The sequence below is a fragment of the Chrysemys picta genome, chromosome 11 (genome assembly GCF_011386835.1).
Source record: "Chrysemys picta bellii isolate R12L10 chromosome 11, ASM1138683v2, whole genome shotgun sequence".
Taxonomy (NCBI): domain Eukaryota; kingdom Metazoa; phylum Chordata; order Testudines; family Emydidae; genus Chrysemys; species Chrysemys picta.
In genome coordinates this window covers 77,414,969-77,440,458 of record NC_088801.1, presented here as the reverse complement: position 1 = coordinate 77,440,458, position 25,490 = coordinate 77,414,969, and the positions used below count along the sequence as shown (strand labels likewise).

At 57.0% G+C, this 25,490-nt stretch overlaps 2 protein-coding genes across 3 annotated transcripts in view; both read right to left on the bottom strand.

The window, feature by feature from the left end:
- Positions 1-6,409: 6,409 nt before the first annotated feature.
- On the bottom strand, positions 6,410-11,231 carry LOC135974418 (lanosterol synthase-like). 2 transcript variants are annotated; one of them, XM_065562277.1, is made up of 4 exons: positions 11,100-11,231; positions 8,493-8,601; positions 7,528-7,646; positions 6,410-6,952 (listed from the first exon to the last, which is right to left on the bottom strand). In XM_065562277.1, exons 1-4 carry the CDS (start codon positions 11,217-11,219, stop codon positions 6,890-6,892), a joined length of 411 nt encoding a protein of 136 aa, XP_065418349.1. In that variant the 5' UTR covers positions 11,220-11,231; the 3' UTR covers positions 6,410-6,889. The 2 variants fall into 2 exon arrangements, with proteins under 2 accessions (XP_065418349.1, XP_065418348.1); XM_065562276.1 differs by lacking the exon at positions 6,410-6,952 and having other exon boundaries at positions 6,979-7,646.
- A 5,172-nt stretch (positions 11,232-16,403) lies between these two features.
- The window catches only part of FTCD (formimidoyltransferase cyclodeaminase), a 50,481-nt gene continuing 41,394 nt past the window's right edge, over positions 16,404-25,490 (bottom strand). The window contains exons 15-17 of the mRNA XM_065562273.1: positions 20,091-20,130; positions 18,414-18,700; positions 16,404-16,585 (exon numbers count right to left, since the gene is read on the bottom strand). Coding sequence (XP_065418345.1) covers positions 20,124-20,130 — 7 coding nt within the window. The 3' untranslated portion in view covers positions 16,404-16,585; positions 18,414-18,700; positions 20,091-20,123. The remainder of the gene's footprint in view (positions 16,586-18,413; positions 18,701-20,090; positions 20,131-25,490) is intronic.

The following is a 25,490-nucleotide window of genomic DNA, read 5'->3' as shown; positions in this document are numbered from 1 at the left end:
CAAGCTCCCAACTTCCCTGGGGGTGTAATAGATTTTCTTTAACAGAGCTGCCTAGACTTGACTTTTACTGGTACCGTCTTTTACTAACACAAATATGAAAGGGGACACATTCATATTGACACATTTCAATAAATACGTTTTATTAATCGCCTGGTTTAACACGACCTTTTACAGCCGCCTGTAAAAATGGACTCCATAAGGAAATCTGAGCTGGTTCATTCTTCCATTTTGTCCTTTTCCAGATTTTCGTCTTGATATCTGTGTCTCATATCATGCATCAGCTGTTTTTGCTTATGTCTATTTACTCCCACGGGGCTACCGATGTGTAAGTTCTCAAAGGCTTCTAGAAAGACATCGTCGAGCTGTTGAGAGATTTTCAGAAAAGAAAGTAAGCACCCCACTGCCTGTTTTTAGATTTACACAACCCCATTACACCCCATCATCAACTGTCACTTCTTAATCATTCATTTACCTGAGTGACGTCTTTTCCATTCACCTTGTCCTCCGGTGACTCCCCCGAGCTGTGTTCGCCTTCCTCCTCCATGGGGGTGGACGACAAGAGGTCACCACGCTCATCGGGGTGTCTCACAAGCAGTTGGGTTTTGGGTTCCGGCGTATCCATCAACGGCTGGGCCAAACGGCTCCCCTCGGTCGCTCCCTCCTCCTCCTCAGAACTGTCGCTGATGTAGCGCTTTCTTCACGGATGGTCAAAGGCCCTCAGGGCTAAAACAAAGTCCAAATTTCTCACGGGGGTGGTGAAGGAGTCCATGTTTCCACGATTTCTAAAGCACGCGTTCTTGGTAAAAGATGGCCTCTTCTGCCCTGGCGCTGGGGCTTATGGGGTGATGGTGCTGCACTCTGATTGGCAGAGGGCGCTGGGAGGAGTTTTTAAAGGGGTCACACGACCCTCTTCTGGGCGGGTCACCCCGCCCTGGAACACCTCCAATTGGTCAAATCTGCTCTCGGGGCGGTCCTATGCGACCGAAACCCATCACGATTGGTAGAGGGCGGTGGGAAGAGTTCTTAGAGAGGTCACATTATCCACTTCCAGACGGGTCACCCCGCCCCAGGACACCCCCGATTGGTCAAATCTGCTCTCGGGGCAGTCCTATGTGGCTGAAACCCCTCCTGATTGGTAGAGGAAAGTGGGAGGAGTTCTTAGAGGAGTCACATGACACACTTTGCTTCCGGTCATGTGTCCGCCTTGAACCCCCCCCATGGGTGGGACTTCAGGTGACATGTGGTCGGGGCTTAAGGGGTCAAGGGGTGGCGTTTAAGGGGCCAAGGGGAGGTGTTACGGTTTGATTGACAGTAGGGTCCTTATACTACTTCCGTTTTCCATACTACTGAATCCCACCCTGCCAGCATGCCCACTAACAGAAGGGGCCCACAAATTCCACCATCTCCCTAGCATCCAGCGGGCACCATCAACACAGCTCTGTGTCAAGACATCACCCATCCTCCGTGGCGTGCCACGCCCCTGCTAGTCCAGTCCAAACAATGCACCTGGAGGGTGATGGGCTTGAACACACAACTCTCAGTCCTGACGTGCAACTGCCCTCTGCTCTGCCCCTCTCCGCTGAGCTCTGCTGCTGCATCCCGCTCTGCTCTGCTCTGCAGCACCCTTGGCGACTCTAGACCTGCGCAGGGGACAGATCATCTTGCCGAACTGCCTGGTATTTTTTATGATGAGAACGAACCTCAGGACTGTTGCCCTCAAACCCAAGTCACACATACGCCTAATCAGGCTATAATCAATCCAGTCTCAGTTCCACCCGCGTCATTCACTTTTCTCCCTTGAGTGGAAGAGTTTCTTCCAGTAATTGAAGATTTGTGGTCCATGGATTAACTATGAAGTTAAATTAACTGCAGATAATTTAAATCACCCACTTACATTTTCTGGTCCTCTGAATATCCCGACAGAAACCCGGAGCGGATAGGAATGGCTTTTGCTACATTTCATCCCAGGGTTTATCAGTTTTATTGTTTTTAGACTGTTTGGCATTTTCCTGCCATTAATCAAGTTCCTCTCGAACCCACTGCTCTGCAGATCCATTCATAAAGCTCCATGGATGGATACGCAGGCGGCATCACACTCGTTAGCCACCCACTTACCTGTGGCAGTTGGAAATGGGGCCCATGACCCTGAGCTCCGGAAATGCAGCCCTTGAGGAGGGAAAGGAGCAGCTCCTCCGCTATTCAGAGGAAAACAATAAAATCTAATAGATACTTAATCTGGTCTGATGTGCTTTGTGCAACAGGGGACAGGAGTGCATGTCCATACACAGTCCCCTGGAGATGTAGGGCTGGGGATCATTGCTTGACATGGCTGACTATGAATGGATTGCAATTAGGACTGGGTGGATTGGGTCTTGTTACAAGATTTGCTCATTACTTTGGGGTATGCTCATTTATTCGGGTTACTCTTCTGGGGAAGGGGATTCTGTAATTCTATCAGTGTACTGTTTGTGTCATTTGTGTTTTTATATGGAGCTCTACTTCTCCCTTCTGCAAGTCCCCTCCCAATGGAGCTATACTGCAGGACCTAGGTTCCCCAGGGCTGGGTTTCTCCAGCCCCAGAACCGGATGAACCCCCCCCCCATGCAGAGTGGCTCCCCGTCACTGGGTGTGTGCAGCTGCAGGCTCCCTCTTTGTCTGTGTGTCCTGTCTGACTCCCACGTGCTGGCTCGCTCTCACCCCTTGGGAGGGCCCACTTTGCTTTGCTGCTTGGCGAGATGCAGGCTCCGGTGCCTGTAGCAGCATCCAGGAGTGGTAGCCACTGGACCACTCCAAGAGAGACGCCCAGCTCCACCCCAATAGCTGGGCGCCAGCTCCTTCCTTATCATCATCCCAGAGCTCATCTGTGCTTGGAGCAGGGCTGCCTGTGCCCAGCTGGTGGGTGCATCCACCCGGGCAGGGAGAAAGTGCAGAGAGTCCAAATCTGAATGCACTGGTTGGTTCTTTCCTTTCAAAAGTGGGGGCCAGGCTTTACTCTGGGGCTGGATTCTGTATATTTGACGTTTTCTTTCCTACTAATCTGTCTAGCCATAACTGGATTGCATGGGGGTTTCTCTCTCTCTCTCTCTGTGTTTTTCTTTCCTTCTCAACCCCACAATAGGTGCATTGGGCCTGATTCTGATCTCCAGCTGGTGTAAACGAGGAGTAGCCCCACTGAAGTGAGTTTACATGAGGGTAAAGTCAGTGTACGTGGGATCAGGATCAGGCCCGTTGAGTTCAAGGCTCGCCGGCTGTACCCAGAGCACAGGCGGGTCTGTGATCCCACTCCCCATCTGGCAGAGAGGAGGGCTGCAAATCCCTGCCTCCCTGTCCACGCACCCCACCCACCTTTGGGTGGAAAACTCCATTAGCCCCGAGTGGGGTCAGTTAGCGTCACTCCCAGTTCCGGAACATGCCCTGAGGATGTCGCTTTTGGGGGCAGCCCCACCTGAGAGCCAGCTGGGGTGGGATGGGATTGCAGGGGCCTGGCCCGGGGGTTCCCAGGTGGCTTCCCCTGCATTACTAGATGGGAACAGCAGGCACGAAAGCAGCGAGACGTGAGGAAGCAGCCATGGCAGGGTGGGGTGGGTGGGTGCTGTCAGTGTTGGAAAGCTGGGGGGGGGGTCTGCTTTATTGATGGAGGCAGGAAACGTTCTTTCCTTGTGATGTCTTTAAATATTTATTTTAGATGGGGGAGGGGCCGGTGAGAGAGAGGAGAACTGGGCAGCAGCTGGAGGGCCAAGAAATGCATCGAGCTTTTAAAAGCTGAACCAGCCCTGGGGAGGGTAGAGGTTTCCCTGCTTGGGGAGGGCTGTGCAGGCAAATCGCACCTGCCCTTCCAGATGCATGGGCGCCTCATTGTTCAGCCCAGATGAGCTTATCTGGCATTATGCAGGGCGGCTGCTGCCTCTGTCTAGCAAACAGCAGCGCTCACAGCAAAACTAAATGGAAGTCGTCAGTGGGCTTGTTTTAACCTCCAGCGCCTGCTTCCACAGTCCTGGTGGGCTCCCTGCCCCGCAGCCTGCCTGGCCCTCCGGCTGTTTCCAGCCTGGATGCTGGTGCCCCTCAATCCTGACCTGCAGCCCCCCCCCCGTTGTCCTAGGGTTACCATATTTAAAAACTAAAAAAAGAGGACACTCCACGGGGCCCTGGCCCCACCACTTTCCCCACCCCGTCTCCGCCCCAACTCCACTCCTTCCCCGCCCCAACTCTGCCCCTTCCCCGCTCCTTCCCCAAAGTCCCCGCCCTAACTCTCCCTCCTCCCTCCCAGCCACGCGAAAAGGGCTGCCCAAGCGCTACCGGCTTCACGGTTTGCCGGGCGGCATCCAGACCCTGAGCCCCCGGCTGGCGCTTCCCCAGCGCAGCTGGAGCCCGGGAGTGGAAGCGCCCAGCCGGGGGCACAGGGTCTGGAGGCTGCCCGGCAAACCATGAAGCCGGTAGCGCTCGGGCTTCGGGCAGCCCCCTTGCCTCCGGACCCTGCGCCCCCGGCCGGGCACTTCCCCTCCCAGGCTCCGGCTGCTCTGCTCCTCCCCTGACCCTTCAGCTCTGTTTAAGAGCCGAGCTGCCCGAGCGCTACTGGCTTCGGGCAGCCCCCTTGTCTCCAGACCCTGCGCCGCCGGAGCAGAGCAGCTGGAGCCCAGGAGGGGAAGTGCCCGGCCGGTGGCTGGGGTCCGGAGGCAAGGGGGCTGCCCGAAGCCGGTAGCGCTCGGGCAGCTCGGCTCTTAAACAGAGTTGAAGAGTCGGGGAGGAGCAGAGCCACCGCGGGATGGGAAGTGCCCGGCCGGTATTTTCCCGGACATGTTCGGCTTTTTGGCAATTCCCCCCGGACAGGGGTTTGATTACCAAAAAGCCGGACATGTCCGGGAAAAACCGGACATATGGTAACCCTATGTTGTCCCAGCCCTGGGCTCCCCACACAGCCCTGTCCATGCCCCTCACTCCTGACCTGCAGCCCCCCAGCTATCCCAGTTCTTAGCCTCTCTTGAGTAAAGAGGTACAATGTGGAGATTTGTGTGGCAATGCTGAGAGATGGACAAACATCCACTGGGGTCTGGGAGGAATCGTTTCAAGCATTCACTTCAATCAGGCCTTCAGAAGGGCTAGCCCGTGGCCCCTACAGCGCACTTCTTCATTAGCAGCTGAAGACACTGAGCTGCAGGAAGTGGGACAGAGAAGCAGCCTGCGTGGCCAGGGCATGGGGAAGCAGCACGCAGCCCCTTTCCTTGCTGGACACTCAGCAGGGGCCAAGCAGCCGTTAGTGCTCGGTTCTAGCCCCCAGCGCAGGTAGGAGAGGGGCTGTCCGCTAACGTAGGGCCAGAACCGCACAGCAGAGACAGGACAGGACGGGACTCCTCCCCTAGGCTCCACCCCAGGGACAATGCGTGTGTGGCAGGGCGGAAGGCCGGAGCGAAGGGGCTGGGCACGGGATGGCGGGTGCAGAGCACCCCCCAGAGGTGCAGGGGAAGCAGCTGCCCAAGAGCACGGACACACACTGCTCCTGATACCAACCCCTTCTACCCTCTGCCAGGAGGAGGAGCAGGGACAGGAGAAGCTGCTGCTGTGAGCCGCACAGCTGGGCCAGGGCTGGTCCTATGACTATTAACAGCCCGGCAGCAAAGGGAGACATTGCAGGGGTGGCAGATCCCCCGAGGCAGAGCAGCCTGGCGAGACCCCCTTTGCAGTACGCGCTCAGTCCCCGGGTGAGGGGTCCCTGCCCAGCCCTGCGAGCTGCCTCAGCAGCCGCGAGAGGGTGCCCAGGGTCCCTGCGGTCACTGCCAGGGCCACAGCACCTTACCTGCATCTTCATGCCGTCGAGTCCCAGCCTGCGTGGAGAGAGAGCACATCACTGCAGCAGCCTGGGGAGCGTGGTGCTGTCCCCAACCTCACGCAGCCCCCAGGCGTCTAACACCGCTGCTGGGGCACGGCGTACCGAGCTTCAGGGGCAGCCCTGCAGATTCCCCGGGGGCCCTGGCCTGCCCCTTCCCAGCCTGACTGGGAGAACTGGAGCGAGTGGGACTCATTAATAAGGAGCCAGTGTCTGGAGCTGGCTGCTGATCAGTGCAAGACCCCCCCGTTCGCATGCCCCCTGCACAGAGCTCCCTGCTCGTGGGGCCTACGCAGCGTGGTGGCCGTGGGGGCAGAGCGGGGTCCCCCATGGCAGGCCTGGGCAGCAGGTTCCCTGCTAGGGCCTGGGGACTCCCACGCGGGGCAGAGTGGCTCTCTCTAGCTGAGCCCTGCGCTGTCTCCAGGGCTAGGGAGGTTCATGGGCCTGGCCTTACCAGAGGTAATCAGGGATCCTGGAGACATGCTCCTGGAAGGCTGGAGAGCTCTCCCTGTTGCCCGCCCTAAAGGGCTCGAGGGGACAACAATGGTCCGTCACCCGGTGTGCTTGGCACCAATAAAGACACCGAGGGGAGAAAGCAAGCCAAGTTTATTTCAGAGCTCTGAAATGGCACTAGGAGACCAGCATGTCTCAAATCCAGTGCAACAAATACAAACAACTTTTACCTTTTATACTCCAAACTGTTTGCATACATCTCTTTGTCTGGCTGTTCCTCCTTACCCCTCCCTTCCAGACAACTGTTACAATAAACTCTACATAAGCTTGTGAGAAAACTTTCTCAGTCTTTGCGACCTTGGATTAGACGCCTGCAAACTAACTACCCCGCTTCTTATCTCTATTATTTCTGCTAGTGTGAGTGAAACTGCAGCCATCTGCTAAAAAGCTGACATTACATTTCTGCTTCAGCCTACTTCAGAGCATGTAAACAGTTAGCAGAGAAGTAGGTGAGAGTTCCCAAGATGGGGTTTGGGGGTTCAGATAGGCCCAGAGCAAAAGAGCTTCATCGGCACTTTTGGCCTTCCACTCTCCCGAGTTACCTGGTAGCTATGCCTAGTGGACCCCAACATCCCCATCCACGTACCAGCCAACCAGCATGTTAATGGTCTTGGAAATCTGCGGAGAGAGAAGGCGTCACTCCCCTGCAGAGCGCAGTGGTGTTCGGCTTGGGCCTGCACAGCATGACCTGACCTCGTGACCAGCCCCAGAGCAAACCCCAGGCTGGGGGCTGTCTGCAGGCGAGCGAGCACGTCTACATGGGGCTCTGGTCACAGAACGGACCCCTTGGCATCCCCATGTCCGTTCCCCATCACAGGGCAGGAGATCACTCTCCAGCCACGGCCTTCCCCCAGCTGACTCCACACCCCCCAGCTGTCCCCAGCAAAGACTCTGCAGAGGGGGGCATCTGGCACGCCCAGCCTCCACTGCCACTGTACAATGTCCAAGCGGTTGCTCACGCTCTCCTCTCCCACCAGCCTGCTCATGCCCTTGTCATCCGCCGTGAACTCTCCTGTGTGCAGCGCCCAGCACAGCAGGCCCTGAGCCTGCCTGGATTGCTGGTTGCCATGGTTACGTGCCAGCAGCAGGGCATCTGTGTAGAGCTGGGGAGTCCCAGGCCGGACTCTCCCGCACCTGGGCAGGAATTGGAGCCAGCTCCGTTGATTCGTTGGGAACGGTAACGAGCAGCCTACCAGGCCAATGCTGATGGCCTTGGTGAATCTGTCGTCAGCCTTGATGTGGTCGTACAGCTCCGCGATGGCTCGCTGCCTCAGCCGGGCGCTGTGGTGGGCTTCGTACACGTTCAGGATGGCTGAGACGGGAACAAGAGAGACACAATAAGGAAACTCTTACCAGCTGCCTGGTCCCAACTCCGGTGCGAGCAGGGCCTGGCCCCGAGCCCCAGAGAGCTCCCCCATCCCTTCCCCAGCTGGCCAGGGCTCTGGGGGGAGCAGGGCGAGAGCCCCAGGGACACAGCCCCAGAACGCTCCACACCTGGACTGAACCCTGGTTGTTTCACCTCTGCTCAGCCCGAGACAGGACCAGAGGGAAGGTGGGAAGCTGCTGAGTGGGGGACAGAACCCGAGGTATTAAGATTCACTCAGTGCCCCAGCACACAGCCCACGCTGGACTCAGCCTCCGCAGACACCTCAGAGACAGAGTGTTTGGAGTTGTTCTATGAGCCCTGATTCGGCACCAATGGCACCCGACAGTCAGGATGGGCCTGGGTTCAGCCTCCTCCAGCGGCAATCAGCACAGAGCCCAGCGCCTTTCCTACATGCTGGATCCAGGTGGCTGCTGCTGGCTCGTGGCCGAAGTGAGCGAGCCAATGCCGCACACAGATCGCCCTCGTGCCACTGGGCAGGGCAGTAACTGTGGCACCATGCTGAGGCCAGGTGGGCACTGCTTTGTCAGGCACAAGCATTCCCTCCCGGGTTAGTAATGTACAGTCTTGCCAGCTTCTGGTCCCTGGCCACTCGGAGATCCCACGGGCAGGGCAAGGCTGACAGGAAGCTTGGGGGCTGCACTGGGGTTGGATGTGAGCCTATGGGGCAGCTCTCAACTCCGCCAGCGACTCACGGCAGTGGGGTCAGAAAACAACCAGCACATTAACTATCCCCCCCCTGCCCTGGCCAGGCCCAGCCAGTGGCCTACTCACCATTGGCGAGTGTGAGCAGCCAGCTGTGCGGGGTGTAGAGATCGCAGGCAGCCACGTTATTCCTCTGGGCCGGCCAGTCAATGCTGGAGTAGTCCTGGACGTACAGCTCCTGGCAGGGAGCAGGCGGGAGATTAGCCATCCGCTCACTAGCGCGCCATGGGAGCAGAGCCATGAGACAGCTGCAAGTGTCAGGCTGGTGGCGTTGGCAGCCAGGGGAGTACAGCACGGAGCACGCAGGGCAGCACTGGGGACGGAGGGCAGCGCTGCCTGGCCCGCTCTGTGGCTCCACACCAGCCACCGGGACAGGGCCCATGTGGGAGCTGCTCCCAGCACCCTTTGCTAAGGAGAGTTAACAAGAGGAGAAAGCACCTTCAGATAGTGCCAGAGCACCTGAGGGGGGCACTGGGACCCCATGTGGCCTGGGGGGGCACACAGCCCAAAGGGGGGGGCTCCAGGGCCCACACAGGCCAGAATGGGGGGAGCAAGCTGGAGCATGCTCATGCAGTAGGGAGGGCTTAATTCTGGCTGGAGGCCTGTGTGCAGGACTCCACCCCGCTCCAATTCACAGCAGGGCTCCTGGAGCCCAGTGGGCAGGGAGAAGACAGCCCCTAAGGCGTAACTCCCCTTCAGGCCTAGGGGTGTCAGGTGCCCAGCCTGAGACACCAAGTCTGATTCGCAAAGGGCAGGGCTCAGCGCTCTCAAATCAGACCCCTCCCGGGGGGCCGACGGGGCCTCCCAAAAATCACTCCTCCCTTTGGAAAGTGCAGGCCTTAGGCATTGTGAACAAGTGTGTGGCAAGTACCTTGCCGTGGCATTCACAGGGAAAGCCTGCTCCCTGCACGACCCCAGACACTCTGCCCTTGGCTTTCCTTCCTACCTTGCCCTCCCAGCTCTCTCCTTCCTTCCCCAAAGCCCACCCCAATTCCTGCCCCATAGGGCTCCCTCCACCCCTCCCATCAGCCAAGGTTACCAGCACTGGAAGAGCATTAATGCGGCGCCTACACGGGCTGTTTAAGGCGGGAACTCCCAGGCCCCCCGTGACTGTCCTCGCCACTGAGTATCAGAAATAAGACTGGCAGGTGACTGATAGAAGAACCTTCACAGGGAGAAGATACCAGGTACCGAAGGGCGGAGAAAGGCAGAACAAGAACCAGTGGCTGAAGCTCTAAGGCCCGAACAGTGAACAACGAGGGTGATCAACCACCGGAATGTGCTGCCAAGGGAACTGGCAGACTCTCCATCTCTCGATGTCTTCAGCTCCCGACCGGCTGCCTTTCTGGAGGGCACACTGTACTGCAGCCAGACACATCGCTGGGCTCAGTCCAGAGTAACTGGGTGACATTCTCTGGCCTGCGTTACACAGGAGCCTGACTAGATGATCTACCGGTCCCTTGACGCGATGAATCGAGCTCTGGGTCGTCACGCAGACAGCAGGGCATCGGTTCCATGCAGCTCCTGTTTGGAAGCTTACTACTGCGCCGATGAAGGCAAAGCCTTTCCATCTGCTAACGAGAGCTGGGATGCTGCATAGAGGTAACATGCCAGTGGCCACATACCGACATTGAGGGGCCCAACCCAGCCCGGGCCAGTCGTACCTCAGCACGGGCCAGTCGTACCTCAGCCCTAAGCTAAAGGGAAAGCATGGAAGGACCACGTGGCTCACTCAAGCAATATCCCCCTGAAGGAGCAGAAATGCAGCCCACACTACGTCAACGTACAGAAGCATCAGCTGTGACAGGGAAGGCGTAAGGAGGCTCAGAGGGAACCAGAATGGTCAGCAGCAAATAGGAACTTCTGTAAGTCTTGGAGACCCAGAAAGCTGGTGAGAGTCGCTGGCCCTGCTAGATCAGCAGAGGGTGAGCGGAACAACCAGAGAGGACGAGACACTGAGCAGCAGGGTTGCTAAAGTCTTCATGGGGGAGGGATAGCTCAGTGGTTTGAGCACTGGCCTCCTAAACCCAGGGTTGTGAGTTCAATCCTTGAGGGGGTCATTTAGGGATCTGGGGCAAAAATCTGTCAGGGGATTGGTCCTGCTTTGAGCAGGGGGTTGGACTAGATGACCTCCTGAGGTCCCTTCATATTCTATGATTCACCACAGAGAATGACGTCAAGTATCAGGGGGTAGCCGTGTTAGTCTGTATCTACAAAATGCATCTGAAGAAGTGAGGTTTTAACTCACGAAAGCTTATGCCCAAATAAATCTGTTAGTCTTTAAGGTGCCACCAGACTCCTTGTTGTTTTCACAGAGAATGAGGGGAGATTCCACCCCTGTGCTCCTCTTTGGTAACAGAGATGAGGGATGGAGGTGTCAGACACAGGGCTGCTGAGACATGGCTCAGGGCCGTCGCAGTTAGTGCCCAGGCAAGGGGAAGACCCAGAAGCTCTGGTGGGACAGGGGAACAAGGGGCTGATGTGGGGATCACATCACAACGAGCCCACAGGGATCTCCACCAAAGCACTGCCAGAGGCTGCAGCCCCTGGGATTTGCGCCCAATGAGGAGATTTGGGTCCATGCGACTAGCCACAGCTGGGCCATGGTGGGAAGGGTCTCCAGGCCACTGTCACACAGGGTGAGGAGTGGGGAGGGTGCTCAGGGAGTTCATTTACCTGTCTGAGGCTCTGGACAAGCTCATCCTCCTCGGCAGTCAGGCGCGTGGCATAGCAGTAGCTCATCGGCAGGTACACCTGGCGGCAGTGGCACCACAGCGTGGAGGGGTGGGCTGGCATCCACGCCGGGAGCAGCCTGTCACACAACAGAGGGACGCTGTCAGCAGTGTGCGGGATGGGGTGTGGGGAGCCACAGGGACACGGCACAGTTAAGGACAGGGGTGTGGGCAGTCAGAGGGGTAATGTGCCCAGGAGACACCCGGGGCCCAGGATAGCCGCTGCCTCAGCGTTAGAGCAGCCCTACAAGACAACGCACCGACCCCAGGCGATCGCTGCTCTGTGCTCCTTGGGTGTGGGGGACCTGGGAGAGAAGCTGGAGCCCTCGATTGGAGCCAGGAGACTGTCTCCTCCAGCCCGAGGACAGTGTTCTGGGCTCTCCCAGCAACCCAGCGAGGCTGTTATCCTGGACAGGGCCTTTGCCAACAGACTGCATCTGATTCCCTGTGGTTCGTGTTAACGGGGTGCGGAGGGAGGCGCAGGGAATAAACAGCCTCTCCAGCGGGGAACATGCCAGTGGGCAATGCTGCCACTAGTTTCCCTGTAATCAGCCAGCTGCCTGAACTCCCTCACTTCACACTGCCCCCTGCTCCTGGCCCCACGGCCAGCTCGGGCACCAGCTGTCCCTGAGGGCTGGGGGAGTCTGCGGCACGCCCAGCTCCAGGACAGGGACAGCCATGGCATGCCAAATGGGGAGGAACCATGTCAGGACCCAGCACAGGTTCAGCCCCAGGAGGGAGGGACTTGGGGAGAGCGCAACGTGTGGGTCTGGAGGCTGGCAGAGAGGGCAGGAAGGCTGGAGGTCGAGCAGGTTAGGACGAACCCATTTGCGATGAGGTACCCTGAAATCACCACCAGAGGAGAATGCCCAAATGCATGCCCTCATCCCATCAGTAGGTGAGCTTACAGCTCCTCAGTACTCCCATGATGACAGAAACCTGGCTGACAGGCTCCAGGAAAAGGAGGGATGGCTTTCCCAAACATTGCGAAGATGATCCAAAGGGCACTTGCCTTCAGGGACAACTCGTGACTCAGGGAGACGATCCTGCTGAGATGGTCGGCAAGACGATTCTGCACACCTGGTAAGTGGGCAGCTAGCAGGGTGATGTCCTCTTCAATACAGAACTGCCACAGGTGGATCACCTCTAGGCAGAGTAATCTGGAGTGGCCTCCCCCTTGTTTGTTCACATAGTACATCGCGGTGGTATTGTTGGTGAGTATGTGAACTGCTGAATGCCTGATACAGTCCCAGAAGGCACGACATGCATTGTGCATGGCCCGGAGTTCCAGCACATTGATATGGAGTGAGGCTTCCTGTTCCGTCCACAGGCCCTGCACTTCAGTGAGTCCAGACGCGCCCCCCAAACCAGAAGGCAGGTGTCGATGAACACTGTCTTGGTTGGAGAGAGCTGAATGAACAAGTCTCCTTGACACACATTGCGCAGAGATGTCCACCAGCACCAGGAGTCCAGGACTAACGGTGGGAGGTGCACCAATCTGTCCAGGGAGTGCAGGGCAGGGCCATAACCATCCCAAGCTACATGTGAAGGGGGCAAAGGTGCAGACTGGTGACCTGGACCCCCCGTGTACAAGCGGACAGGCTCAGGCACACTCAGACAGTTTTGGAGGGCTGAAATTGCAGACTGAGGAAAAGCTGTCGAATTGCCTTGAAGCAGTCAGTCGGTAGGGATGCTCTCGACCTCATGGAATCTTACAGTGCTGCAATGAACTCGATTTTTTGAGCGGAACCAAGGTTGACTTTTTGGTGTTTAAAATGATTCCCAGATGGTTGAGCAAATGCAATATAGTGTTGACTTGTGCAAGAACCTCCTCTCTGGAGCCACCCTTCAGCAACCAGATATTGAGGTACGGGAAGATGTGGATTCCTTTCCTCCTGAGATATGACCACTGCCATGCATTTGGTGAAAACTCAGGGGGCAGAAGAAAGGTCAAAAGGGAGAACTGTGCATTGAAAATGGCATTCTCCTACCAGGAAACAAAGAAACTTCCCGTGACTCAGTAGAATCGCCACATGGAAATAAGCGTCCTGAAGGTCCAGAGCAGCAAACCAGTCATTCTGAGACAGTGCAGGGAGGACAGCCGATAGAGTGACCATATGGAACCTCATGTACTTGATAAATTTGTTGAGGCCATGAAGGTTGAGGATGGGTCTCATCCTGCCCTAGGATTTTGGTATCAGGAAGTACCGGGAGTAAAAGCTGTGACCCCAGTATTCTGGCAAGACTTCCTCCACCACTGCCAACGTCAAGAGAGAGCTGACCTGCTCAATGAGCAGTGTCTCGTGAGAGGGTCCCTGAAGAGGGATGGGGAGATTGGATGCGGAGGAGACGTGGAGAGAAACTGGATGGAGTAGCCTGATCTAAGAGTGTCTAGGACCCACCTGTTGCAGATGATCGAGACCCAGGCATTGTAAAAATGAACCTGCCTGTCCCCAAAGGAATGGAAGTACAACAAGGGCAGAAGAACAGCAACTGGAATGGCGCTCTGGACCAAGGAGTCAAAATGGGATCTTAGCAGGCACCAGAGGAGGGCGAGGGGATCGGCCGAGCCCCAAACTTGAGTGTTTCCTTTTCCTGGGATAGTCTTGCTGTCTCGGACGAAAGGGCTGCACGAAGGGATGCTGTGGCCTATACTGTTGTTGTTGCCATGCCCCATAATGGAGTCTCTGCCTGGACAGCGTGTACACCCAGAAGGATCTTAAGGTAATCCAGAAATCCTTAAAGGAATGCAGGGTGTCATCTCTCTTATCTGAAAACAAGGTCTAGTTAGCAAAGACATACAAAGTGATCCCTGAGTTTTCATAGAATATCACAGGGTTAGAAGGGACCTCAGGAGGTCATCTAGTCCAACCCCCTGCTCAAAGCAGGGCCAATCCCCAGACAGACTTTTGCCCCAGATCCTTAAATGGCCCCCTCAAGGATTGAATTAACAACACTGGGTTTAGTAGGCCAATGCTCAAACCACTGAGCTACCCCACCCCCCAGGAGGCCTGCATCATAGTAACCGCAGAGGCCATCATCCTGGCCAAAGTGTCTGTAATGTCCAGGGCAGACTGCAGTGACGTCTTGGCCACAAAGCAGCCCTTGGCAACTGTGGCACTCTGTGCCTCAAAGCAGCACCCTGGAACCCCCATAGCCACCCTGTCATATGGTATATTTCATACAAAGTGTGACGCTGTATGGAATAGGGGAGAACATTAATAATACTGTTGACACCAATGTTATAAAACTGCAATGAGTCTAACTAGATATGCCGTGTGAGGTATCTGCGGAAATGTTATAATTTGCCAAGTATGATATAGATTCATAGATTCTAGGACTGGAAGGGACCTGGAGAGGTCATCGAGTCCAGTCCCCTGCCCTCATGGTAGGACCAAATACTGTCTAGACCATCCCTGATAGACATTTATCTAACCTACTCTTAAATATCTCCAGAGATGGAGATTCCACAACCTCCCTAGGCAATTTATTCCAGTGTTTAACCACCCTGACAGTCAGGAACTTTTTCCTAATGTCCAACCTAAACCTCCCTTGCTGCAGTTTAAGCCCATTGCTTCTTGTTCTATCCTTTGAGACTAAGGTGAACAAGTTTTCTCCCTCCTCCTTATAACATGCTGGCTATTCCCTATCACCTTTCCACCTTCCAAGTGTTTGCAGATGATTTCCTTAATCACTTGCTCCATTATCTTCCCTGGCACAGAAGTTAAACTAACTGGTCTGTAGTTTCCTGGGTTGTTTTTATTTCCCTTTTTATAGATGGGCACTATATTTGCCCTTTTCCAATCTTCTGGAATCTCTCCCGTCTCCCATGATTTTCCAAAGATAATAGCTAGAGGCTCAGATACCTCCTCTATTTGCTCCTTGAGTATTCTAGGATGCATTTCATCAGGCCCTGGTGACTTGCAGGCATCTAACTTTTCTAAGTGATTTTTAACTTGTTCTTTTTTTATTCTTGTTTATATGTTCGTATCACCTTTGTATTATGAGTTTAAGGGTAGGTCTATACTTACTTCCAGGTCCGGCGGTAAGCAATCGATCTTCTGGGATCGATTTATTGCGTCTTGTCTAGACGCGATAAATCGATCCCGGATCGATCCCGGAAGTGCTCGCCGTCGACGCTGGTACTCAAGCTCGGCGAGAGGAGTACGCGGCATTGACGGGGGAGCCTGCCTGCCACGTCTGGACCCATGGTAAGTTCGAACTCAGGTACTTCAACTTCAGCTACGTTAGTCACGTAGCTGAAGTTGCGTATCTTAGTTCGAAATGGGGGGTTAGTGTGGACCAGGCCATAGATATGTGGGGTATATCTGTATTTCCAAACTAGTGCTGTGTTTCTGGGTTACCCCCAGACAGATTGGCATCAGCATTGCCTAGCCTGTTCAATGGCCCATCAGGGGTCATCGGCTGTACAAAGAATCCATTGAAAGGAACCAGGGAAGATACCTTATGAGTCAGCAAGGCATGTGGTATGCCTGCGGACAGAGAATTCTAAGCCTTTTCCATGCCATGTGCAGGGCAGCTTGTGTTTGGGATAAAGGAAGTACAAGCCACATGGCAAAGGATATAAAAGGCAGCTGCATCTTCTTCATTTTGTCTTCATTTCTGCTTCTTACCTCTGGAGTGACTCTTCTACAAACTGAAGCTCCGAACAAAGGATTGCATGACCCATCCAAGCTGTGGATCTGTTCCAGAGGGACTTTCAAGCCCGCAGACTCGCCACTACTGCTAAGAACCTGATATATGGACTTTGAAGTCTTTGTATGTATGTGACTGTTTTACCATTTAACAACTCTTTTCTTCTTCTTGCTTTTGTCTTTACAATAAACCTTTAGTTTTAGATGCTAACGGACTGTCTGGCAGCGTGGTATTTTGACTTGGTAACATGGCTGACCCTTTGGGGTCAGGAGAACATTTTGTATAGTGAGCAGAATTTTTAAATAACTTCTCACTATACCTGACCTAGGTGCTGATTGGGAGCCAGAGAACTGGTGATGTCTAGTTTACCCAGATTTCTGGCTTGGGGCTTGCGCCGGTTCTGGTGTGCATTGTGAAGAGGAACCCCCAGGTATTGACCATGGCCCTGGTTGCAGCCAATACCACCCAGTAGAGGGGCTACATAAGAGGGGGAAATCTCTTCAGTCACAGAGGGGAAACGAGCCACGTTATGAGCTTAAAATGCTTCCAGACAGAAATTGAACCAACCAAACAGAAGAGAATCACTAGCCACAAGGTTACACGAGGTTCATTTAGAAAAGGGAGCAAAGGGCAACGGAAGAGCGAACTGGAGGGAACTAACAGACGTTCTTAAATTGTATTTGGCTGCTGCTGCTGCTGTGCCACCGATGTGCCAGGTCGGTGGGAGGCGCTTTCTTAATCCGAGTCAGAACTGCTGCTCGACCCACTTCCATGCTGAAAGGGACAAGGATTGACGTGTATTAGATACCGTGAGAATAGCCCTCTCCCACGGCTGTCTGCATTCACAGCAGTTACCGTCCCACAGCCTGTGTCACAAGACGGGAGCTGGCCCTGGTGCCTGGCCAGTTACACTCCGGCTGCTCCCGTGTCAGCTGCACGTGGTGCCCTTCACTTCCTGACCCAGACATTGGCATCATTTTCCGGTGGCTCCTGGGAGGGACGGCCGGGGCTAGTAACTGGTTTCTCTGCTCGCCCGTAGCACAGAGCTAGGGGTGATGATGGCAGCTCTCCTAGCCAGGCCTGCAGCAGGCATGGGGGGAGCCAGGACTGCTCAGGCATTGAGGAATGGGCAGGGGAGTGAAGATGGAAAATTCGACCTTCGAGGGAAGCGCAAGCCCACGAGCTACCCTTCAGGAACAGCCCTGTCAGGCTTGGGGACTCCCGGCCAGGCCGAGCCAGCAGGAAGGAGGCGGGAGGGCTGCAGCCCTGGCCCCCGAGCATGCCCAGTGTGATGAGAAGGCCCTGGGCACAGTGAAAGCAGTGGCCAGGCCCAGCAGGCAGACAGGCACCACACAACGCTAAACAACGAGCTCACTGCACAATATTGGTTGCCAACCAGGAGGCTGCTTCACCTTGGAAAGGAATCGCCCGGCAGAGATGGGCTGCGCAGGGAGACACTGAAATGGCCCAACCTGCAACCCCTGGCACTGCGGGGGGAGGCCGGGCTTTGAGTCCAGTTCTCAGCCCCGAACCTCTGCACCTGCCCATGCTGCTGGGCTTCTCGACCCCCGCCAGGTGATTCCAGGGGCAGATCCCCGCTCCTGAGCCCAGCCAAGTAGAATTGCCACTAACTGCACCACAGCAACCCCAGGGGCTGCGGCAGCACGTGCGGTACTACGTCCCCAGCAGGACGCGAAGGCCCCGCCCGGCGAAGACGTGTACACGTGCCTGACGGTACCTCGGACTTAGCAGCACTGATTTCCAGGTGCTGCTTACGAGCTAAGGCTGAGCATGTGCACACGCTGTGCAGACTCGGGGCCTCAGGCAGGGAGTCAGTCCCTGCAAGGGCTCCCAGCACCGGGCTCTGTGGCAGAGGGACAGTCTGGCTGGATGACGGGTTTGTACAAAGGCGTCACACCCAGTAAGCTGGGTTGGTTTGTTGCAGCCACGTGTCCCGGTACATGAGTGAGGCTGGCCACAGAATGCAGGTGGGCGCAGCACTGGCCAACGTGCTGGAGAGGTCCCTGGGAACCCAGCCTGCCTTTGTGAGGTGTGTCAAGGTGCCATGTCACGGCTCTGACATTCTGTGCTGAGCTGAGTTCTCCGTCCCACCCGAGTGCCCTGAGCTGTGGCTGCGTGCTAGTCCGGCTCCCTCTGTTTCATTTCCTGACACTGACTCTAGGAACACCTGGGTTCCCAGCAGAGCTGGGCCGGTCCTGCACCGGTTTGGCTGCACAAGGTGCGATGCAGCAGCCTGTAGGCGCAGGCGGGTTTGGTTTGAGGTTTGAATACATTAACCAGTGATGCCCTGGCCAGTACAAACCCTAATCCGGAATCCAGGGACCTGGTGAAAACAGCCGACTCTTAAGGGGAAAGGAAAATGTTTCCAGGGACTGGTGTAATGTCCCCTGGCTGCAGGGAGCAGAGAGGGTGGGTTCTCATGTCCCCAGAGCCCCATGTACAGGTTGGGAACAGAGGAGTCCCTAGCCCAGCTAAGCCTTGGGCTGTGGGCCCTGCACAGCATCCCAGCACAGAGCTGACGCTAATGGTGCATCTTCTTCTGCAACGTGGCCCCCACACCCCAGTGACCAGGGCTCCGTACCTTGTGTCCATGGCGACCATGGCCATGTTTCTAATGTTTGTGATGATGCCCATGAGGGCCGCCTGGGGGATGACACCCAGGATGGGGAGGGCATCCAGGTCCATGTGGATGGTGTCCATGCGGGTGGTGTCCATGTGGATGGTGTCCATGCGGGTGGTGTCCAGGGGGATGAGACCCACCAGGCCCAGGGCATACAGGAGGGGGAGGAGGACAGACAACAGGGGGGCAAGGACTCGGGTAAGGGTGGCAATGTGGCGCGTTCGGTGGTGGTCTCCCACCAGGGGGTCCTGCCAGACAAAGGGAAAGCAGAGGTGACGTGTTAGAGCCCATGGCAAGGCCCCTTCACCCATCCTCCTCCCCGGGTTTCCCTGCAGTGCGGGCAATGCTGACACACCACTGGCCTCAAGCATGGTTTCCCTGTGCTGGAGGCTCCCAGACTCCTCTCGCACGGCCTCCATCCTCCCAGTCTGTACTGCCGCTTGGATGCTGCCTGCAGGAACTGGTCTCCCCTGGCTTCCCTTGGCTCACTGTATTGCCACCCGGAGGGATCTGCATTGTTAGCAGCGGGGAACCCCAGGTGATACCCCCTGGCACTGTGTATTCGAAGGGAAATGCCCCCAGGAAGGCAGAGAACAATGACCTAGTCCATTGTGCAGTCGCTTCGGCCAGACGACTCCCGCTGAGTAGGGCATTGCCTGATTTCAGTGGCCTGCCAGCTCCGGAGTAAGGGGGCTGGGGTAGGGTTACCATATTTAAAAATTAAAAAAAGAGGACACTCCATGGGGCCCTGGCCCCACCCCTTCCCCGCCCCCAACCCGCCCAACTCCGCCTCTTCCCCACCCCAACTCCGCCCACTCCCCTGAGCGCCCCGCATTCCCCCTTCTCCCTCGGAGCCACGTGAAACAGCTGCCCGAGCGCTACCGGCTTCACGGTTTGCCGGGCAGCCCCCAGACCTCCAGACCCTGCGCCCCTGGCCGGGCACTTCCCCTCCCGGGCTCCAGCTGCGCTGGGGTAGCGCCCAACCGGGGGCGCAGGGTCTGGAGGTCTGGGGGCTCCCCAGCAAACCGTGAAGCCGGTAACGCTCAGGCAGCTCGGCTCTTCAGCTGCACAGAGCTGAGGTGTCTGGGGGGAGCAGCAGCTGCCGCCGCGGGGGAATCCGCCTGCAGCTCGCAGCCTGCCGGAGCCGCTCTAAGATAAGCAGGGGACTGGTATTTTCCTGGACATGTTCGGCTTTTTGGCAATTCCCCCCGGACGGGGATTTGAGGACCAAAAAGCCGGACATGTCCGGGAAAATCCCAACGTATGGTAACCCTAGGCTGGGGGAGGCGAGGAGGCAGAATGGGGCCAGCATGTGGAGTAACTTTCAAACCGGGCCATGAATACTACACACGTATATGTACACACGTCACGCTACTGGAGGGCTGGGTGCTGCAGTCCTTACACAGGCAAATCTCCCAGAGACAGCCACGCTGTCTGGCTCCCAGCCGATCCCCGCTTTAGCCATGGCCCCACACAGAGAGTCCTGAAACCCGTCTGTGTCCCCGTAGAACAGAGGAACTGGCCTTAGCCTTCGGCCCAGGAAACGGCCCTCGAGTTCCCCAGCTTTAAGCAAAGCAGCCGGAAACAGCCCGTCCCGGCTCCCCCGTCAGGCCAGCCTGTGCTGAGCCAGGATCTCACCTGCGTTCGCATTCCACATGCCGGGAGTGTCCGTCAGCACCTGCAAGGGAAGGAGAGTCCTGGTTAGAAGGTTTCTCCCGCCCGCCCGCCCTCCAGTCACCTGCCTCCCGCCCCTGGAGCCGCTCTCTGCACCAGCGCAGCAAACCACGGAAAAGCACCCGCAGCAGGGGGCAGAACGGTCCCCGCCCGCAGCCTGCACCTAGGGTGATCACCTTTTCAAAAGGCAAAAGCGGGACACATACAGAAGCCCCGCCCCCTCTGTGGCCCCGCCCCTGCTCCTCCTCGTCCCCAAAGCCCTGCCCCCTGCTCAGGCCAGAAGCGGGCAGTGGGAAGAGCCACCTCGGAAGTCTGGGCCACTGTGAGGAGCCCTGGACCCTCCACCTGCCCTGGGCGAGGGGCACAAGAGCAGCCCCCGGCCCGTGTGCCCGCCCCTGGGGGCATGCTGCCCAGGACAGGGGCAGCTCCTCGGCTCCTGGGCAGGGGGCAGGGCTTCCGGGGAAGGGGAGGAGCAGGGGCAGGGCCTCATGGCGAGGGGGGCAAACGCCCACCTCAGCCCCTTCTTCTCTCCCCGCAGGAAGAGGCTGGCACCACCCCTGAGCCTCAGGCAGCTCCGGAGCGGCGCCGCAGGGAATCCGGGACAAATGCAGTCCTGGAGTCATTCAGCCCGGGACCGGGACTAGACCTCTGCATTTCGGGACTGTCCCGCCCAGTTCAGGATGGGTAGTCACCCTACCCCCACCTGCACGACGAGGGGAGGTGCGGCCAGCGTGAGATGGCACCGCACCCACGTGCCCTGCGCCAGCAGCCTGGGCGCCCGTCCTGTCTCTGCCACAAGCTGCTGGGTGACCTTGGGCACTTCCCCTGCCACCTTGGTCTGCCTTGGGCAGCAGCTCTTCAGAGCAGGGCCTGTCCCAGTGCATGTGCAGCACCCAGCACCAGGGACTCAGCTCAGCTGGGGCCTCGTGGGGCAGCTGCAATACACAGCGCAAGGAACAGGAGCAGAAACCCGCAAAGCCAGCTGCGCCCACAGCCCCGCAGCAAAACTGCCATTGGCTCCAAAGGGGCAGGGGCAGCTCGGACAGCACGTGCCTGTCTGTAATGGGGTGGGGCCCCATGCTGCCCTGTCCCGTGCCCACTCACACAGCAGCTGTGGGAACGCCCAGGAGCAGGGACGTGTACTTCTCTGCCTTTTGGAACGGGGCATTGGCTCTGAGCTACCAGCCTGGAGCCATCTGAACAGCACCGTGTGTCCAACCCTCAGTTAATGCCCCTGCTGCCAATCCCGTGCAGCCTGGCACTGCTGCCACGCAATGCCCACCGCACTCTGCCAGCCTGGCATTCCTATTGCCCCTTTGCAGCATGTGCCCCAGGCTCCTTGCAGCGCAGCAGCCAGCAGCCCTGCCGTCTCCAGACCGGCCTCGCCACAGCCAGCAGCTCTGGGCTAGATTGTGGTTTGTGCACAGCCATGGGCGCTGGCTGGTACATACATGGCACTGCCCCGGGGCCACTGTCACTCCAACGCCCCTCTGATCTAATCTCAGAAATCTGACTGCATGGCTGGCTCTGGCAGAAATGGTTCTGCTGCTGTAGACATGGAATAGGTGAGATATGATTGTCATTTGGCATTTCAGCAGTGCCCAGGCACCAGCCAAGAGTGCCCCGCCCGTGCCAGGCACTGCACAGACCCAGTCTAAGAGACCATGTTTGCCCCAAAGAGTTTAGGGTCTAAACAGACTAGACAGACAAAGGCTGGGAGAAAGGGATCGAACATATGAGCTGTGGGAATAAAGGGAAAGTGGCAAAGTTCCACCATTTTTCATTTCGTTTAAGCCCCTCTGTGCGTGCAGCTGCCTTTGATTTCAGTAGCTGTGGCATGTACGGATCTCAGGCCTAGAGCTGGGCAAAATGTTTCAGCCAAAACTGTTTTTCCATTGAAAAATGCAGATTCCGGTTGACGGAAACATTAGTGAATTTGTCGATTCCGACTAATTGTTCCGGATGAAAAAAACATCTTGGAAATGTCGATATGGTTCATTTGGACATGTGCAAAACAAAAGCGCTTGATTTTTTGATCTCCGTAGACAAGGCAACCGAGGTGCCTTTCACAAAAGTGGGGCAGGCTGGTGTCCCCTTATGCCCAGTAGTCTTTGGGTTACGGCCCCTACCTGGGAGGGGAGAGACCCAGTGCAAACCCACAACAAATGCAAGTCTCCCAGGTGGGTACCCTAACCACTGGGCTAGGGACACAAAGGGGGCAACGCCAACTCCTCGGGTGCATGAATGGCATCTAGGTGCCCCCCATTTCCCAATTTCCTTTGCTTTTATTAAAAACACCCCGAAATCAAACAAAACTATTTTATTTGCCTCAAAATTAAAAAAAAATTCCCCCCCACCCCCGCCCTTTGCTAAAAACAGCAACTTCCAAACTTCCAATACAATTAGCACTTGTACTGCCTTCGTTTGAATCTTTAAATTATACAATTGTATCAGGTGCATGCACCCTCACACATATCCCCCCACACTCACACTCACAGACTCCCACACTAAGACACACACATTCACACCATGGCTGGGGAAAGTGTTGCAAGGAGCAATACTATTTCAAGCCTAGCAAGCAGACTACAGCTACGAAACAAAACTGCCTACGATACCAGCACGAGACGGTTACACAGACGCCGCTCCCTGTGGCTGCTCTCGCCGGTCCGGCTCAAATGTGCTGAGTCCCTTAAATACGCTCCCCCGCCCCCGCCCATCGTCGGCTGAGCCAGTGAGCAGGTGGGGCGCGCAGAGCACCGGAGATGCAGTGGGCAGGGCTGAGTACAATAAAGCTGCGTAACTGGCTTCTCACCTCTTGCCTCCCTTGTTGCCAGGCCCTGGTGCTGTGTACGAACATGAAGTCAATACTCCACTCCCAGGTGAAGCGCGAAGGTCGCACTGGGCTGAGAAGGGCTGGCGCAGAGCCCTGCGTGGGACTTTGTTTAATCCTGCTGCAGTGCTCTATACTAGTCCCGCGCAGGGCTCTAAGTAGGTGAAGAGGTTGGAGGGGTGGGGTGGTCACTTCCTCTCACGGCTCAGCAGTGATAAGTGATCAGCTGAGTGACATGAGTCCTACTTATTCCGATTGCTCTTGGGCATGGGACTTTCCCGCGTCCCCACTGCCATCAGAGCCAACCCCCGTGACTGCCATGGGCATAGGCCTGGACCTTGGGGGCAGGCTCTCCTTTCTGCTCTGGCCCCCTAAACTGGACATAAGGGTAAATATGATGTGGGGTTGGGAACGTGTGTGCAGCCCCAGGGGCTGTGCATTCTGCCCCTGGGGCCTGCAGATGGCGAACAGAACCAGGCCCCCCCTTGCCCCTCCCGCAGGGCGTGGCCCAGGGACGAGGTGCTGCAGCTGCTCTCTCCAGACAGCAGGTACCAGCCCTCACCTACCGGCGGGGCCTGGAGGGGAGGGCAAGGCCCCAACAGGCCAGGGGACCCCACAGCATCTCCCCCCTGCCTGCAGAGGGGCAGGGCCTGGGGCACACAGGGCAGGGGGCTGGCCATGGGGAGGAGCCTGGAGAGTCTTTGCAAAGGGGGAGGGGCAGGACAGCCAGCTCTCACAATGACATCATCACCTCCATGGACTTCATCCCGTCTGCCATGACATCATTGCCAAGGCGGGCTCCCCCCAGTTGCCATGACATCATCGCCCCAGGAGACTCCCACCCTTCTGACATGACTGAACTTACAGCCCTGTCTGGGATACCCCCTCTGATTGGCTGCTCTTCCCCAGGAGGTGGGGCAGTGGGGATGGCAGCCAATCAGCGCTGCTGCAGGAGGCAGGCAGCACCCCCTCCACCCAGGATCCAGAGGAATTTGAGGGGAGGGGAGCTCCTCAGGGCAGCCCCACCCCTCCCCCCCTTCCTGACAGTCTGCTCCCTCCTGTGTCCAATGGGTCAGTCTGACCCCGTCTCCCCCTCCCCCCCCATGAGCATGGGGTCGAGCTGCTCCCTCAGTCCTGCCCCTACTCTCCCCCGCCATGCAGCACCAGCCCTGGGGCGGGGGGGGGGGATGAAGAGCCCCTGGAGGGGCAGGTGCGGGGCTCAGGGGCAGAACTGCTGGGGGCTGGGAAGGTGCTTAGTTCCTGCTGGGTGAGGGAGGGGCAGGTGGGGGGGCACAGAGTTAATGACTAAGGCTGTGGCACAGGGGGAAGCCGGAAGCTCTGTCCTGTCCTGCAGCCACGAGAGTCCCTGCAGGGGCCACAGTCACCTCCCGGTGCAAACCCAGCGAGCTGGCAGCACGGTGGCTGTCACACACACACCTCCACCCTCCCCTGGCCGGGGGCGGGGGTCAGATGTCAAAGGTCACAGCAAAATAGAGGCTATTTAAATCTCCTGAGTTTAAAGGTGTAAGTCCTGAGGGACTGGGGGGCACGAGGGAGGGGTGCTGGGGGTATGTGGGGCAGGGGCAGTGGTGCCAACCATTGCTTGGGGAAAGGGCAGCTGCTCGGGGGGGGGTGGCAGGGGCGCTGGAACAGTTTGTACAGTGTGGGGATGAGAGCCCTTGAACCAAACTGTAAACCCTGGACATGGTGGAAACCACTTCAAGCCAGGGGCTGCCGCAGCCCCGCCAGCCCCTCTAGGGCCAGCACCTATGGGGGCAGAGTGTGAGTAGCACTCCGCAGTGAGCTGAGTCCGCGGGCAGGGTGCCCCTGTGGTGCTCGGCGAGGCTAGCTCAGTGCAGTGCCCCAGCGAGGCGAAGAAATCCAGGGGTGCGGTATTACCAGGCGGGTGACTAAACGCAGCAGACATGGCTCTCAGCACGCTCCAGTCAGGCGTGTCACTGGGAACGTGTCCAGAGTCAGAGGACTGCACTGGGACACTGACTGGGAAGACATGCCGGGTGTATAGGGTGACCAGATGTCCCATTTTTAAAGGGACAGTCCAGTTTTTTGGGACTTTTTCTTATATAGGCACCTATTACCCCCCACCCCCGTCCCGTTTTTTTCACAGTTGCTATCTGGTAACCCTACGGGTGTATGACTCATGTGGGCTTGTGCTGGACACTGGGTGAGGGGGTATTTTTTCCTCTGATGTTGTTCCTGAGCGAGGCCCTGCTGACAAGCCATGGGACACTGGTGTGCTAACTGCACCTACACATTTACCCTAAGTGAGCTCAAGTGAGTGTCAGTTCATAATGTGATGCTGGCAGACCAGGTGCCAAGCCCCAGGCCTCACCAACCGCTGACATGCGCGTAGCCGGAGCCAGTCTGGCTCACCTGTGTGTTAGCATTGTTAAAACAGATGTTATGTTGCTAAAAACATGTTTAGTGTTTAGACGTGAGGAAACACTTGTTGGCTGCTGCATGTAGTGACCTCTGTATCCCATGGTGTAAAATTATAATGTGTGTTTGCATTG

What these genes read in the sequence shown, in the direction of transcription:
- LOC135974418 (XM_065562276.1), bottom strand. Translation starts at nt 11,219, where the DNA reads ATGCCAGCCCACCCCTCCACGCTGTGGTGCCACTGCCGCCAGGTGTAC. An exon ending in TTGTCCAGAGCCTCAGACAG is followed by an intron (nt 8,602 to 11,099) that starts GTAAATGAACTC and finishes GCTCCCTGCCAG; the next exon opens with GAGCTGTACGTCCAGGACTA. An exon ending in GCTGCTCACACTCGCCAATG is followed by an intron (nt 7,647 to 8,492) that starts GTGAGTAGGCCA and finishes TTCCCGTCTCAG; the next exon opens with CCATCCTGAACGTGTACGAA.